The 15,320-nt window shown below is 36.9% G+C and overlaps 2 protein-coding genes across 4 annotated transcripts in view; one reads left to right on the top strand and one right to left on the bottom strand.

Annotated features, from left to right (window-relative positions):
* The window catches only part of papolg (poly(A) polymerase gamma), a 20,643-nt gene extending 18,471 nt beyond the window's left edge, over positions 1-2,172 (bottom strand). For all 3 annotated transcript variants that reach the window (XM_055162572.1, XM_055162573.1, XM_055162574.1), the window contains exon 1: positions 2,034-2,172. In XM_055162572.1, coding sequence (XP_055018547.1) covers positions 2,034-2,050 — 17 coding nt within the window. In that variant the 5' untranslated portion in view covers positions 2,051-2,172. The remainder of the gene's footprint in view (positions 1-2,033) is intronic.
* haao (3-hydroxyanthranilate 3,4-dioxygenase) lies at positions 2,166-15,320 on the top strand. The gene is made up of 12 exons (XM_020918506.2): positions 2,166-2,268; positions 2,347-2,530; positions 5,487-5,544; positions 5,622-5,700; positions 7,648-7,731; positions 8,858-8,964; positions 10,732-10,821; positions 10,900-10,943; positions 12,119-12,264; positions 13,119-13,187; positions 13,268-13,350; positions 14,757-15,320. The coding sequence occupies exons 1-12, from the start codon at positions 2,224-2,226 to the stop codon at positions 14,827-14,829; spliced, it is 1,062 nt and encodes a 353-aa protein (XP_020774165.2). The 5' UTR covers positions 2,166-2,223; the 3' UTR covers positions 14,830-15,320.

Below are 15,320 nucleotides of genomic sequence, written 5' to 3'. Positions count from 1 at the left end.
AACACTGATTCAGGCAGTTTTCTGGCTGTCATTTTACTTTAATCATGAAGAAGTTTGAAGTTGGTAAACTGTTATCCTTACTTAATACAATCTAATATTACTGAGATTGTTCATGTTGAAATATGATAAACTGTGCCCATAACAAAACAAGGTCAGATGTTGGAAGGTCTTATTTACAATTGACTTTATCAACAATTTCTGATAAAAAATTATAACTTATTTCTATGAATTTTTAAAATTTACCTTCTAAATATGGACACATTTGCATTTATTACTAAGAGACTGGATCATTTAATTGATTTTCGTTTAAATGCCCTACATTTCACAAAATTTACCCTCATCATGTCATATCATTGTTGCACTGTCTTCCTATGACCTCTCTTATAAAGATGAGATTTTATATTTAATTACTTATTTTTCCATTTTATTTTGACTTGTAGATTTACATTGTTATATTTATGCCCTATTGGACACCTGTCTCTTGCTCTCTTTTTGCTACTTATTTAGAATTTATTATTAACATTTATATTTTTTACTCTTTGTTATTAAATTATATTGTGTTTGATGTGTGAGCTACTGTGTCCAAATAATTTCCCTTGTGGATCAATAAAGTTTGTCTAAGTGCGCTTTAAGACAGTTAGAATGTTGTTACCTCCTGAAAAAACCCACCTGGAGTTGTGTCTTGTTTCATTCGTACATGTTTGAGTAACACCTTATTATTATTACTGTCTACATCTCCAAAGCTCAAAATGCTCTGTTCCACCGTGTGATGTCACGTAGTGGCAGTTTTCAAACTAACAGCTCCTTTCACCTCGAGTTTAGTAGAGGCCGTCAATTATAGGTTTGATCTTATCCAAACGATTCTAGTGAAGGTGTATGGATTTTAGAAACACAGCAGAGTACTTCCTGTATTGCCACATTATTATTATCATCTTAACAAGGAACAGAGTGTTTTCAGTCTGAGATAAGAACTCAGCCTAAATCTGCAGGGTTTGTGTTAATTAAACATGTATGAATGAAACAAAACACAACTCCAGGACTGTTTGAGATGAAGAAATTAGATCAGAAAATAGTGTAATAAAAATAATGAATATCCTAGTCTAAAATTACTAATTGTCATTCTTTTTAATGTAGGTTGACCAGATTTTCAAAATAAAAAACTGAGACATCCCTGGTTTGTGATGGTTGGTAATAATAAAACTGAAACATGTGAGTAAGGAAAACTGTTATGCACTCAGCACTAATGTAAGTCAGTATAGTCACATTTTCTTTGTGTTTTGGTCATTTTTAAGCAGGTTTTCTGTATTTTACCTAAACAAATGACAACATATGCCTCTCTTTACTATTACCAGGTACCAGATCGGTCAAAAATAGGGACACCTGGGACATTTCTTGTATAAAACTGGCACAAACCACTGGTTTTGGACAGGGGACACAGGGCTCAAAACTGGGACTGTCCCGGGTAAATAGGGATGTCTGGACACACTATTTTAACGACTCACAGTGTTTACAGCGAAACAATGCCAAGAATGCAGCTTCTCCAACCTGATGCTTTACAAATTAGAGCGCCAATTTAAATACTACAACTGATCGGAAGTGACAGCGAGTCGTTTTTAATAGATCACCTCATATTTATCACACTACAACCAAAATGCATGTCATAAAACGTTAAATATGTAAATAAAGAGAGGTAAAGGTTTTGTAAAGCGCTCGCTCCAAGCGTGCAGCGGTAACTCATGGAGGCTAATTGAGTAAAACCCGTCGCTATTCCCGGCTTTTTTCGATTTAACGCTAAACTATCAATTAAAATCACTTATTTCGAGCGTGCATTTGAGTCATTAAAGCTTGCAAGCTCCAATGAACACTATTAAAAGATTAAAAATTGTGAAAATCCAATGCAAAAAGCGTTTACGGGCCTTGTTTGGATGTTGTGACAGTTAGCGCACGTTAGCCTTTAGCCTATTCTTTGTGATTCTTTTAAATAACAGACAAAATGGCGAGTAAATGACACGGATCTGAAATGCAAGACTTACCTGGACATTTCTTTCATGACACAATTACGGATCTGCGTCGTTTCAGTCGCTGTACACGGGTAGAAAAGAAAAAGAAAGTCGGCCAAGTGAGGGGGGGAATGCTACGCTAACAATCTCGACCCTGCTCAACAATGGTCACTTTGAACCGGAATTACTTCTTATAACGCGAAATCTCGGCTTGTACCCACGAATGAACACGCATATCGGAGTCTTTCTGCACGGGCGGCGAGTTGCGGTAGGTGGTAGCGGCGGATGAAGCGGTCCAGGAGGTGTTTTGGTCAAAAATGAGAGGGTTTTTTTTTTTTTTTTTTAGCACGCGTTAGCAGCAGCCGCACGCAACAGCAGCGACCATTTGCAAAAAAGCTGCGAGGCCACAGATCACGTGACTACAGTGAGCGGAGTTACCTCATTCAAACTGAAGCACAATGACAACAAAAGGAAAAACTACTGTGGATCGGGGCGAAAAAAGAAGAATGTGGCGTGTTGTGAGTGTCAAGGTACAAGGATAGCAACGTTAGAGTGACCAGACGTGCCCATTTACCGATCGGATATATACAAAACTAGTGATTTGTTCCAGTTTTGTACAAGAAATGTCCCAGGTGTCTCGATTTTTGACCGATTTGATTTAAACCAGGGCTAAACTAAGACTAAACCAGGACTAAACCAGGACTACATAAGGTATAAATCAAGACTAAACTAAGACTAAATCAGAACTACATCGTGTCTTAACCAGGACTGCATCAGGTCTAAACCAGGACTAAACTAAGACTAAACCAGGACTACATCAGGTCTTAACCAGGACTACATCAGGGCTAAACCAGGACTAAACTAAGACTAAACCAGGACTACATCAGGGCTAAACCAGGAGTAAACTAAGACTAAACCAGGACTACATTAGGTCTAAACTAGGACTAAACTAAGACTATACTAAGACTAAACCAGGACTACATCAGGTCTAAACTAGGACTAAACTAAGGACTAAACGAAGACTAAACCAGGACTACATCAGGTCTAAACCAGGACTACATTAGGTCTAAACCAGGACTAAATTAAGACTAAACCAGGACTACATCAGGTCTAAACCAGGACTTAACTAAGACTAAACCAGGACTACATCAGGTCTAAGCCAGGACTACATCAGGTCTAAACCAGGACCAAACTGAGACTAAACCAGGACTACATCAAGTCTAAACCAGGACTATCACAATTTTTGGCTAATCTGATCCCTGCAAACAGTAACGAGGAGCATAAATTATCATTAGTTTTGCCAAAACACAGAAAATGGGAATGACCGTGAAGCAAAAAAAATAAAATAAAAAATGCAGCAACAAAAGTCCCTCCCATTATGACTGACACGAGAACGTACAATCTTACATGCTCTTTTTACAGTTTTATTTATAGCAACCATCCAAACCCCAGTGTGTCCCCAGTTTAGAATTTTAAAAATCTGGTCACCCTAAGCAACATATAAGTATAAATCATGTTTTTAGTAATACTGAACCTGTGTTTTCAATAATAAAGGAGTCTATGGTGGCCCCCCAAAGTCAAATTTTGCCCCCCAAATTTAAAAACAATAAAAAACTTAAAACAAGTAACGCATTTGTTTCACAGTTTTTTATTATTACCAACCTCTCCAAACTGGGGGTGTCCCAGTTTTTAAGTTTGAAAAACTGGTCACCCTAATATTGTACTGAATGAAATGGATTCAAATATGGATCACTTGTGCCACCATAGTCTCATATATATTATCATGTGGGAAACACTGATTGAACTTTCAATACAAACAGTTGGCTTCTCATATAAAGAAGTGGACTAAGGGAGTGTGATATTGTAATGTCACCCACAGGATGCGGCTCCAGTGAGATGAAGCTCACAGAGGCTGGCAGTTATAGGGGTGAATTTGGAGTCGTGTTCAGAATCATGTAGAGCAGGTTAATACGAACATTTTAAGACCAAAATGAGGAGCCTGACAGCAGCAGTTACAGAGACCGGGGACAGTTTTTCAGTACAAAGTGAACTGGACCTGGAAGTGTGCCTGTACTCGCTTCCTATTTTGCTATCATCTTATAGATGTAACAATTCGTGCATTTTCAAAGTTGATCAAGCTTTAAAAATGTTTTTAAAAGTCATGGAATAACAAAAAGAATGCACATTTTTAGGTTTGGCATTTGCAAATATGAAATGTTCATATTCTAATCATTAGACCTATACATTTATTGATTAGGTTGTTTTTATATTGTGATCCATGAATGACTTAACTGCATTAACTTAATAGGATCAGCATTTTGGTTAATGAACTCTGTGGACGATGGTGTGAGATCTGACCTCTGAGGACGGCTGGAATGCAGCACTTTATTGTTGTGTCAAGGTCAAAACCTTGTTACACAGTTTTGTTTCAGTTTATGGTTTTGTTGTAGCGGGAAGATTAGAGCCTCATTAGAGTTATGGTTAAGATTATTGCCTCGTTTTGAGATAACTTTCATAGAAATGCGACAACATTGGTTTAGATCTGGTGGTTGTTTAACAGCAAGATTTTTTTTTTTTATTGTTGTTAAGGCGCTTCGTGCTTGATGTCAGAAAAAATTCTGAGAACCAGGGAATACATGCAGGCTTTACTTTACACAGAAACACTTTTGCAATATTGTGCCACCATGTAGTCTGTTGTACATTATGGGTTCAGACTGATGATAGATTCGAACTGTTACCATAGTGATTAGCAATTTAACACAAACTATTACATTTATTTTGAGTGGGAAAAAGTGTTGCAGTTGATACTTTGCAGTGACATCTTGCTGGGGGTGTTCTACATGTATCTCTAATGGTGGAATGTTTCAAAGTTACCATGGTAACACAATGCCCACATTAGAAAAAATGCAAAATGGATTTAAAGAGCACATTTTCAGGAGCCTGTGATCAATACAAACATTCATTGTCCTGTTTAGGTGTTTGAGTTTCAACAAAAAGGTGAAAATGATGAACTGAAAAACTGTTGTCTTGTGATTACCCGTTGTTCCAGTTAAGTCAGTTCTTTATGCTCTGATTATGTTACAACAAAACTCAGATTAAAGTTCAGTTTAGTTCAGTTAGCATCATACCCTCGGGAATATTAATGACATCACCTGCAGAGTATCAATAAGAGGAACCTGAAAACCAAGAATTATTCAAGTGTAAATCCCACGTGAAAGCTGCATCTGCCGTGTTTACTTTCCGTTCATTGACTCCTGATAGGGTCACAGTCCAGTCCACAGTAACAGTTAAGTACGCCTCCCACCTCTGCACACGCCCCTTTGTGCATTTTGGACTTTTGCAGCTCACCTCGCTAACCAAAGCTCCATCCAGCAAATCTTTAATCTCTAATCTTTTTTGCCTATATGGGGCAATTTTTTACTTACTTTTTTCTTTTACTTACTTTTTCTCTCACCATGACTGACGACTCTCTTCTTGTCAATGTAGAGGAATGGATCGAGGCCAACAAGCATTCGTTTAACCCACCGGTTTGCAACAAGCTCATGTGAGTAACCGCTGTTGCATAAATTAGAAACTAAAAGAAGCTAAAAACATAAGTGTGTTTTTGCTTTGTTTCTGCAGGCACTTCCTTCAGCTCAATATTATGTTTGTGGGTGGACCCAATATCAGAAAAGATTATCACATAGAGGAAGGAGAAGAGGTAAGAAAACACCTTTATTTTCACTATGTAACATTTCCAGTGTATGCTTATTTCCATGGAGATATTATTGGTTTTCTTGGAAAGTTCAACAGTGTATTTTACATGATCTGTCTTTGGAGTGGACCAAACAGAAAGGCAAATACAAGGTATAAAAATAAGTTTAAATTTAATGAAGTAAAAAAAAAAAAAGATGTAATTTAACAAAGGCTCAAATTAAGTAAATCATTAATAAAAAGCCAGGGCCAACTTAAATCAAACTGAACAGAACAAAACTAACCCAACCAGACAAAGAACAAGGGTGTTTAAATACAAACTAAAACTGAACTCAAGATGGGAGAATTACACTAAATAATTAACTAAAACTACTAACTTAATCAAAGTAACAAAAAGGCAAATAAGTATAATACAGAAAATAATAAGTGATAATAAAATGACCTTAAACAAACTAGACAAACCGAACTTTGTAAAAGTAAATAAATAGTTTATTAAATTGGTCGACAAGGATGGTCTCTGCCAAAGCTCCTCCGTCTGGCCACTCAAACAAAACATAAAAAAAAAACTGTGTAAGTAAATAATTTAGACTTATATTAACTAAAATGTGTGCACACAAATTAGAATATAAGTCTAAATAAAGGAATTAAATTAAACTATATGTGCTGTAATTAACTTAATGTAAATGAAATGAAATAATACTAACACTGTGGAGTGGTGTCAGAGGTATTACCACAGTCTTGCGCCAATTTAATCGCAGGTCTTTTTATTACTTAATTTTAAAACACATGAAAAACATGCCTTCTTACGGTGAGTGACTTTACCTTGGCCTTGCCACAGATCTGAGCTGGTAACATCACCTGATCTGTAGAGATAAATGAATTTAACGCCTTACGCAAAGCAATAACATAATGTGAATGTAGGTTAAGGTAATGTAATGTGAAAAAATTGCACTGTCCCTGTCTCATTAAATAAATAAATAAATAAACATCACCATGGAAACAAGCAGGTGGCCATAAAAGGTGCATAGTGCAGTTTTTACAAAAATACATACTTAGTTATAATCAGTTCTAAGTTATTACTCAAACAGCGAAAAATATTGTATTTAAATGACACATTTATTATTATTATTTTAAAAAGGAACATTTGCTATTAAACAGCAAATATTACCTATTAATAGCATTATCTATTAATAGCATTATCTAGATAAGTTTTTCTTTTTATGGGATTGCATTAGTCATTTTGCAGTACTGAAACCAGTCAGGGATATCTGAAGGTCAAATCAAGCAAGATAGAAAATACACATTGTCTTTTATTCAAAACACCTGAAATAGACAATTGAAATCATTCCAGCGAATTGAGATCTTCACATTTACACGGCTGAGTTTGGAACAGCACATATTTAGTTGTGCACGTGTTTATCTATTAAGTGTTTCATGTTTCGTCTCATTAAACATGTGCTTTACTTCAGACCCCTCCTCCTCCTCCTCCTCCTCCTCCTCCTCTTCACACAGGGTCAAAGTTCAGCCTGGGTTTGTTTGGCTGGTGACAGTATTTTGGCTGTTTTAATGTGAAAGTGTCCTTCCAGCCCAAATGACTTGCACATTTTCGTTATTATGCAAGTGTTCTATGTTCAAAGGTTTATTTAGTGATAGAAGTATGGGTCTAGTGATCATTTAGCTAGACTACCCAATTATTTTTAAATATAGATGACTTCAGTTTGTGGAGTTGTTTTAATATTCATAATACCTCAAAATTAACGTTAGTGGGTCTAAACTCTGTGTCCAATGCCTTGTCTTTAAATATGTATTAGTTTTAGCACAACTCAGCAACAAACATAAAAACATAGATGCATAAATGGACACAAAGTGGTGACGCTCTTGTGCACAGAGTCTATTACAATGAAGCTGCCACTATGTTGTGCCTGTAGTAAATGTGTGTTCTTGTCTCCTGAAGCTGTTCTACCAGGTGAAGGGTGACATGTGCCTGAAGGTGGTGGAGAACGGGCGACACAAAGACGTCCACATTAAGGAGGGAGAGGTACGATTCAAGTCAAACACAATCATCTTTAATATAAATGATGCAAAATGGACTTTTTTGAGCTTTCTTCCATGTTAGAATATTGTTCCCTCATCAAAAACATGCCTAAAGAGGTTCTAGATGTCATTCATGCATGTTTGAGTAATTTAGCAATCTCTTTTGGGCCATCTCTCTTGTGACCTAGTGCAGAGAGTAAAGAGAGACAAAAGTTTAATTTATTAAACATATTAATAGATTGTGTTCAGCAATATAGCATTTTCAAAACAATAAAAGATGGGGATCTAAATATATTATGTGTTAACAATTAATACCCCGTACAAGTGTCATAGTCCCTATAGATTTCAGTAATCTTCTGTAAAAAGTCCTTTGCATCTGAACCTCAGAAAATATGTTAGAATTTTCTGAGGATTGTTGCATCACAGGTATAATCCCTGTGCAGTTTTGAAATTCACAAATCACCCCCAGACTTGTTTCTAAGCATTTGTCAAAAATACTTATTTTTTATAATCACCCAGTTGATTAATCGATTAATACCTGCAGCCCTATTATTGATACTTTACCGGGACATCATGTTAGAGGCGTTCTGCATGTTTGCCTATGGTGGAATATTCAGCAGGTTCCATGGTGACATAATCACACGTTGGCAAACACAGACAAAAAGTTTTAAGTTTCTGGACAGATTATGTTGAAATACAGGCCAGGTTAAAGTCCAATTTGAGTAGCAGAGTTTCAGACAGGGAACGGCCTGAACTGACCCACAGGTTGGATGGTGTGATTCCATCTCCCACTGTTGAATGTCCTTGGGCAAGACACTAAAACTTACCTCACTCCCAGTGTCTGCATACACTGGTGTATGAATGTGTGTGTGAATAGGTGAGTGTTCCTTGTTGTAAAGCGCTTTGAGCCTTGAAGTTGGCAAAGCGCTGTATAACAATGTGAACATTTACCAAAAATATGACCAAGACATGAGCTGCTATGATTAGATTTTTTCCCATGGTAATGCCCTCTGCCACCAGTAGATGGAGTCTTTCGCCAGATTTCAGTATGGGGAGTGCCCGAGCTGGAACATAACACACACAGTTTGTGCAATGTGCTGTATATTTAAATAAGCTTTCTGTTTCTTTAGATGTTCCTGTTACCGGCCCGGATCCCTCACTCTCCGCAGAGGCAGGCAGACACTGTGGGGCTGGTGGTGGAGAGGAGGAGGCTGCTCAGTGAAACAGACTGTCTCAGGTAGAACTAAAACCGTGAGTGTAAAACATCATGAGTTTAAAGCATAGACTGCATGTATACATTTTGATAATTTGTCTGTAAATCCATTCCTATTCCTCATATGGAACTCAGCTGTAAATTTAGTCCTACAACTGCAGCCCCGGTGAGCTTCATTTGACTGGAGCCAAACGCTATGAGTGACGTCACACTCCCTTAGTCCACTTCTTTATACAGTCTATGGTCTAAAAATCTGTTACAGTTTTGTGCATTATTCATTCACTTCACATTCTGTTGTGGTAAGATAGACAGTGCAGGTTTAATTGTGGAGCATAATCCGTACACAAAGTCAATGTGTACAGACTGATGCATTGTACTGTGGTGCTGTGCATCAGAAACTCCATAATATTGGTGTCTAGAACTAAGGCTGGGCTTAAAAGTTTTTTTAAATTTTTTATTGGTATTCACTTACTGCTAAAATGTTGTCTGCAAAACTAGTAAAAACAGTTAAACCCTTCTCTCTGACGTGCGAGTTTCAATTCATTATTTAAGAAAAAGGTTTCAAAAGGAGCTCTTCCTGGACCTCCAGAGGATAATACACAGTAGATAGAACTCAGTGGTGCTCTTTGGGAAGATAAGTCAGTTAAAAAATGCAAAAAACCCAAGGCACTCACTGGTTAAAATAAATTGAGTTTTTTAATTTATGGCACGTCTTAATGAAAAACTTACAAAGTCTTGACGCATTTCAGCCTATGACTTTCGTCAGGGGACAAACAGAATTATGAGTAAACCATGTGCGTTAAATACAAGAAATCCACCAATAGGGCTTATCCACCTGGAAAAGGAGGAGTGGAGATTCACCTGTGGATACTACCTGAGACATGCCTCAAGATGGCAGTGTTAGAACTATGGGACATCATCAGGTATATAAAAAGTCAAAACTACAAAAATATATAAAATATATATAAAAAATACCACTCAGTTATAAATGGATTCTATTGTCCATTAAAGAAATGTTTAGGAGCACTGCTTAACGTTAGATGTTCAAGGAAAATGTTCAAAATCGGCCGTACAATTATCAAAGCTTATCGGCCATCATTTGTCACTCTTTATTCTAAGCAATCGGCATCAGCCATGAAAAAATAAAACACATCAGTCGATCTCTACTTAAGATCATCCAGTGAGGTCACAAAGTGGAACATGTGTGTGTTTTTTAGCTCCGGAGAGGGAGGCAGGCTGGATGTGTAGGATAATTTCAAAAACAATATTATAGGAGCTTTAAGCAATACAGGGTTTTCTATATCTGCAAAATTTTAACACTGTTTGAATTGATCAACCATATTAGCCTTATGTATGAATGAGCAGGGGTAACAGTTTTGAGCCTTGGTTAGATTATATAAAAAAAAAAAAACAACCAAACAAACAAACCAAACAAAAAAAACTACTAATTGAATTTTACAGGTTTAGCCACTAGGAGGCAGAACAGTAACAGTTTTCTCTCAGTTTTCAGGGAGTTGTAACGTCGTGAGTTCTATAAAAATATGAGAAAAGAAGACTAAATGCAGAAGAAAAATATGTCTGCATTTTATACCTATTCACTTTTGTGTTCTGTATCAGGCTATGGTATATTTTTCAAACATTCCTTTAATGAATTGTTTCCATGCATCTTTTCTCTTGGCTCAAATATCTGTGTATTACTGAAAGACCTGGTTCAGTTCATGAATCAGTGTGTTTCATGAATCCTTCTCATGTACTCTGTGTTTGTAGTAAAGTGCTGTGTGTGTGTTCCAGGTATTATGTGGCGAACACCACTAATCTTCTGTTCGAGAGGTGGTTTTACTGCGAGAACCTGGGGACTCAGCTGGTGCCCATCATCCAAGAGTAAGACAAAAGAAAGATGATTTTATTTTAATTTTAAAGTCTTTATTTCCACTCACTAAACACATCTCTATTACACAGGTTTATGGCATCAAAACAGGCCAAAACAGGCCGACCAGATCCTAGTAAGTATTTACTCCAAGAGTACAAAACAGAAAATCTTCATGCACTATTTGTTTCCATCGTAGCACCTTGTTGATAGATTAGCCGCTGCCAAAAAATTCACTCCCACTGTTTCCAGCAAAGGATAACACATTTTCCTTAACATATAGGCCTACATTATTTGAAGATTTAACAAAAAAAATAAATATGTTTAAAGCAACACTGCATAACTTTCTGGATGTGGCATGTCACCTGCCTGATTCCATGGAAACTGAAATTTAAAATCAAGTTAAAACATTCTCTAGGGAGATAGATGATTTGTGCCATATTGTGGAAGATTATAGCCAAAGTGACACAATTTTCACAGAAACAAGCAGTAAAAGACCCTCCTCCAGGCCTAATAAGAGTTAGGTTTGTGGAGATGCAAGCTCGCTTACACTAAGAACACATTTATGTTTTTCAGCACAATAAAAAACATAAAAAGAAAACACACACAAAAACGTTTGACCTTATTTTTGACTAAAAAAATACACTGTGGAGCTTTAAAACTCACCTACAACCATTCATTGCAGTGTGGAGACTGAAATCTTCACTCTACGTAATCACTTCATGTAACACATTACTTAGTAGGTCACCATGAGGTAAATCCTTCAATATTCAAAGAAAAAAGTTAAGATGTGGGTTAATTTAGGTTAAAGGTCCTATATTATGCAAACTTAACTCTTGTGAGCTTTAAGCCATGTTATAAAGTTGTTAACTTATGATAAACAGTCCTAGACTTGTGTTTTTGTTTCATTCACATATGTTTGAGTAATCATTTATTATTAGTATGTCTACATCTCTAAAGCTCAAAATGTTCTGTTCCACCTTGTGATGTCATGAAGTGGTAGTTTTCAAGTGAACAGCTCCTTTTACCTTTTTAGATTGGCAATTCCGGATCTGAAATTACCCAAATGATTCTAGTCAAGGTGTGTGGAGTTTATAAAGGTGGAACAGAGTGTTAAACAAGTGTGAATGAAACAAAACACACCTCGGGTCTGTTTGTGATGAGGGATCAACATTAGAACAGACATCAAAAATAGCGTCATGTGGGCCCTTTAAAGTTTGGGTTTAGGCTGGACTAATAGTAAAAGAAACTTACAGTGTGTGTGTGTGTGTGTGTGTGTGTGTGTGTGTGTGTGTGTGTGTATATCTGCAGCTGAGACATTCAGGGACCCTCCGTTTCACATGAACACGATGAACGTCATGTCTCCGTTCAGTTTTAAATCCTGGTTAAACAAACACCGCGCGGCTCTGAGAGGAGGAGGACCCCTCGACCTGTTCGGAGCGCAGTTTGAGACAGAGGTGAGACTAAAGCTCATATTTACATTTCCTTAATACATAAATAATGTCCAAAAGAATTGGTGACTTAGAAGATTTCTGCTTGTAATTCAAATATTAACAATGTAAGCCTATTTAAAAAAGGACACATTATATAAAGTATCTATAACTTTTGATAACCCAGTCAGTAGTAGTAGTAGTAGTAGTAGTAGCAGTAGTAATAGTAGTAGTATGGACGTCCCCATCAATTTTTTTGGGTCCTGATCCAATATCGATTTTTTAACATTTACCAATCCTGATACCAATCTCATCCTGATACCAATCTTCTCATTTTAAATGATTTTATTTACACAATTTAGAGTGTGCCTTTATAAACAATAAAGTATTCCATGGTGAATGGTGAAGTTGAATAAAATTAATACCAGATGTAAAAATTCCCACATCAAAAATATCTATTGGCATGTTGTTAACTGGGTAAGTTTTTTCAAAATCAAAGTTGAGTCACGAAAGTGAAATAGCAGATCTGTGTGCGTCACTTCTGTCCTGAATTTGAACTAATTTGACCTTTGTTTTGTATGTGTAGTAGTAAGTAAGTAGTAACTAGTAGTAAATAGTAAATAGTAACAAACAACAACATGTCTCATAGATGAGTCCATAGCCAGTCCATACATATCAGCACTCCCCATTATTTACCAAAGACATTTCATTTTATATGTTATATTATAGTCTATCAGTATTGGTACTATAACTGATCAACAACAGATTTAGGCAAGGTGCGTGAAGTGTCTTGCTCAAGGAAAAAACTTTGATTTAATGTTTAATCAAAGCAAACCTAGTGTGCAGTGTATCCTCAGACTGTATTGTATTTGTGTGTTCAGGCGATGGTGTTTGGCCCCGGGCGGACGGAGAACACGACTCGACAAAGTGACGCGTGGATCTGGCAGCTTGTACGTGAATAAATACACACTTTTGAAATATTTCCCAAAGGTCGTTCAACTTTGCGATATAAATGACGTTTGTGTTTCAGGAGGGAGAGTCGACTGTTACTATGAGTGAGAGCCAGTACAGGCTGAAGACTGGGGACAGTTTGTTGATCCCTGAACATAACTCGTGAGTATGCATTTAAAGCTGCACTGGGTAACTTTTCAAAAGGAGCATCTGCCACCTGCTTGTCTCCATGTTAGTGGTTTGCAAGGAATGTCCCACAATATGGCATTAAAAGTTTGCATTATGCCTTTATTCAATTACAGATGTTTGTGGTGCTAAAAAAATTCCTTGAAAACTTGCCTTTGTTATTGTGAGTGAACTCGCCCTTCGCCAGACCTGATGTGTAACATACTGTGACATACTGTGTTTGAGTCTGCTATATATCGTATTTTTTGGACTATAAGTCGCTCTGGAGTATAAGTCGTACCAGCTAACAAATGCATAACGAAGAAAAAATAACATATATCAGTCGCACTTTTTGGGGGAAATGTATTTTATAAAATCAGAGATCAGGAACCGACATTTCCTCTTGAAAGTCAAGTTCTAGTAATAATAATAGAAGAGAGAACAACAGACTGTTAATGTCACATATGAACAGTTCTTCAGATAAACTATAACATAAACAACAGAACAGAACAAATTTACCAAACTCTCCATCTCACTCCAAATCACTAAATCCATTCAATTCTTCATCCTCGGTGTCACTTCTGAACAACTCGGCCTCGACCTCCGGAGGTAAACAGAGCGTCACTTCCTCTTCTGTGTCGCTGTCGTCAGACTCAGCATCAGTTCCAGTTAGAATTATTCTGGTCTTTCTGAATCCCGACAGGATGGTTTCGGTGTCACTGAAGTCCAGACTTTGTTCATCCATCCAGTGACTTCAGGAAAGTTTCATGGTGCATCCTCCTGGTGTCACAAATTTCTCTCTCACTCCAAACATTTTTTTTCTGCTGCTCGATTATTGTTTTCAGCTGCAGATTTCACGACTTGCAGTTTGTAATCTGCAAAATATGATTTTGTTTTTGGGGGCATTTGCGTTCAGTCTTCTCAGTCATCTTTCTAAAAGTGTTTGTTTAAATGTTAAATTGTTCAGTGTTGCAGAAGTAATGGTGCGATCGACTGACATGATACAGACAACAGAGGCTCTTTCTGCAGGAGACATGTGCAGTAGAGTAAAGTGACAGTGGTACAGGAGGAAAAGGAGCAGCAGATACTCACACACAAGACTAGAGCCTCTCGATGCTTCAGTGTGAACATTTTAATATATAAGTCGCACCAGAGTTTAAGTCGCAGGAAACATCCAAACCATGAAAAAAGTGCGACTTATAGTCAGAAAAATACAGTCAAATTTTGATATTTTAAATTACAGCATTCATCTAAAATGACTTCATAAATGAAAGTAGAGCAAAATAAGTACAGGGCAGTGGGTGTGTATGGGGGGTAGGTGAAAACAGGCATTTTCAAAGTAGGTTTTGCACAATATGTCCCAGTTTGAAGTCAGTGACACTATCCTGTCTGTGTGTTTGCAGATACCAGTGGCAGCGAGACGAAGGGACTGTGGCTCTGTTTGTGGCTCAAAACCCCGAACGCAAAAGACCATGAACTCTGCCAAATATTTCAAACCTCGAAAAACATTTAAGAGAAAGGTCTAAACATATCACAACTCAACCCACAAATAAATAAAACATTTATAACGCTGTAATGTTTTGTGTTTAAAGTGCGTATGCCAGGTCCTCATGTTTTTCTAATTCTGGCTTGGTTTGGTGGGATAGTAAGTTTTCCATCAGTTAAGCGTCAGTTTGTGGAAAAAAGTGGATGAGAAAAGTACAAAAATATCCTACAGGATGTCGATTTGACCCATGTCATCCCTCGAAAATGCAGAGACAATTTACGCACAAGGAAGTATAAACCTTCAGTTAACAAAATTGGTTATTATAGTTATTGTGCAGTTTAAACAGATTTTGGCACTTGTTAAAACCCTTTGGTGCTTTTTGGTCGTTAGGCAACAGTTTTCAAAAGTTTTCATAAGAGACAGAGCACGTTTACATTTCAGTAAAACACTTTCTTAACAATAAAATACATTTTTATTACAA

Source organism: Boleophthalmus pectinirostris, unplaced genomic scaffold, assembly GCF_026225935.1.
Source record: "Boleophthalmus pectinirostris isolate CB_2022bp ecotype Guang Dong unplaced genomic scaffold, ASM2622593v1 HiC_scaffold_5, whole genome shotgun sequence".
NCBI lineage: Eukaryota > Metazoa > Chordata > Actinopteri > Gobiiformes > Gobiidae > Boleophthalmus > Boleophthalmus pectinirostris.
Note: the sequence above shows the minus strand (reverse complement) of the source record. Positions and strands in the feature narration are given on the sequence as shown.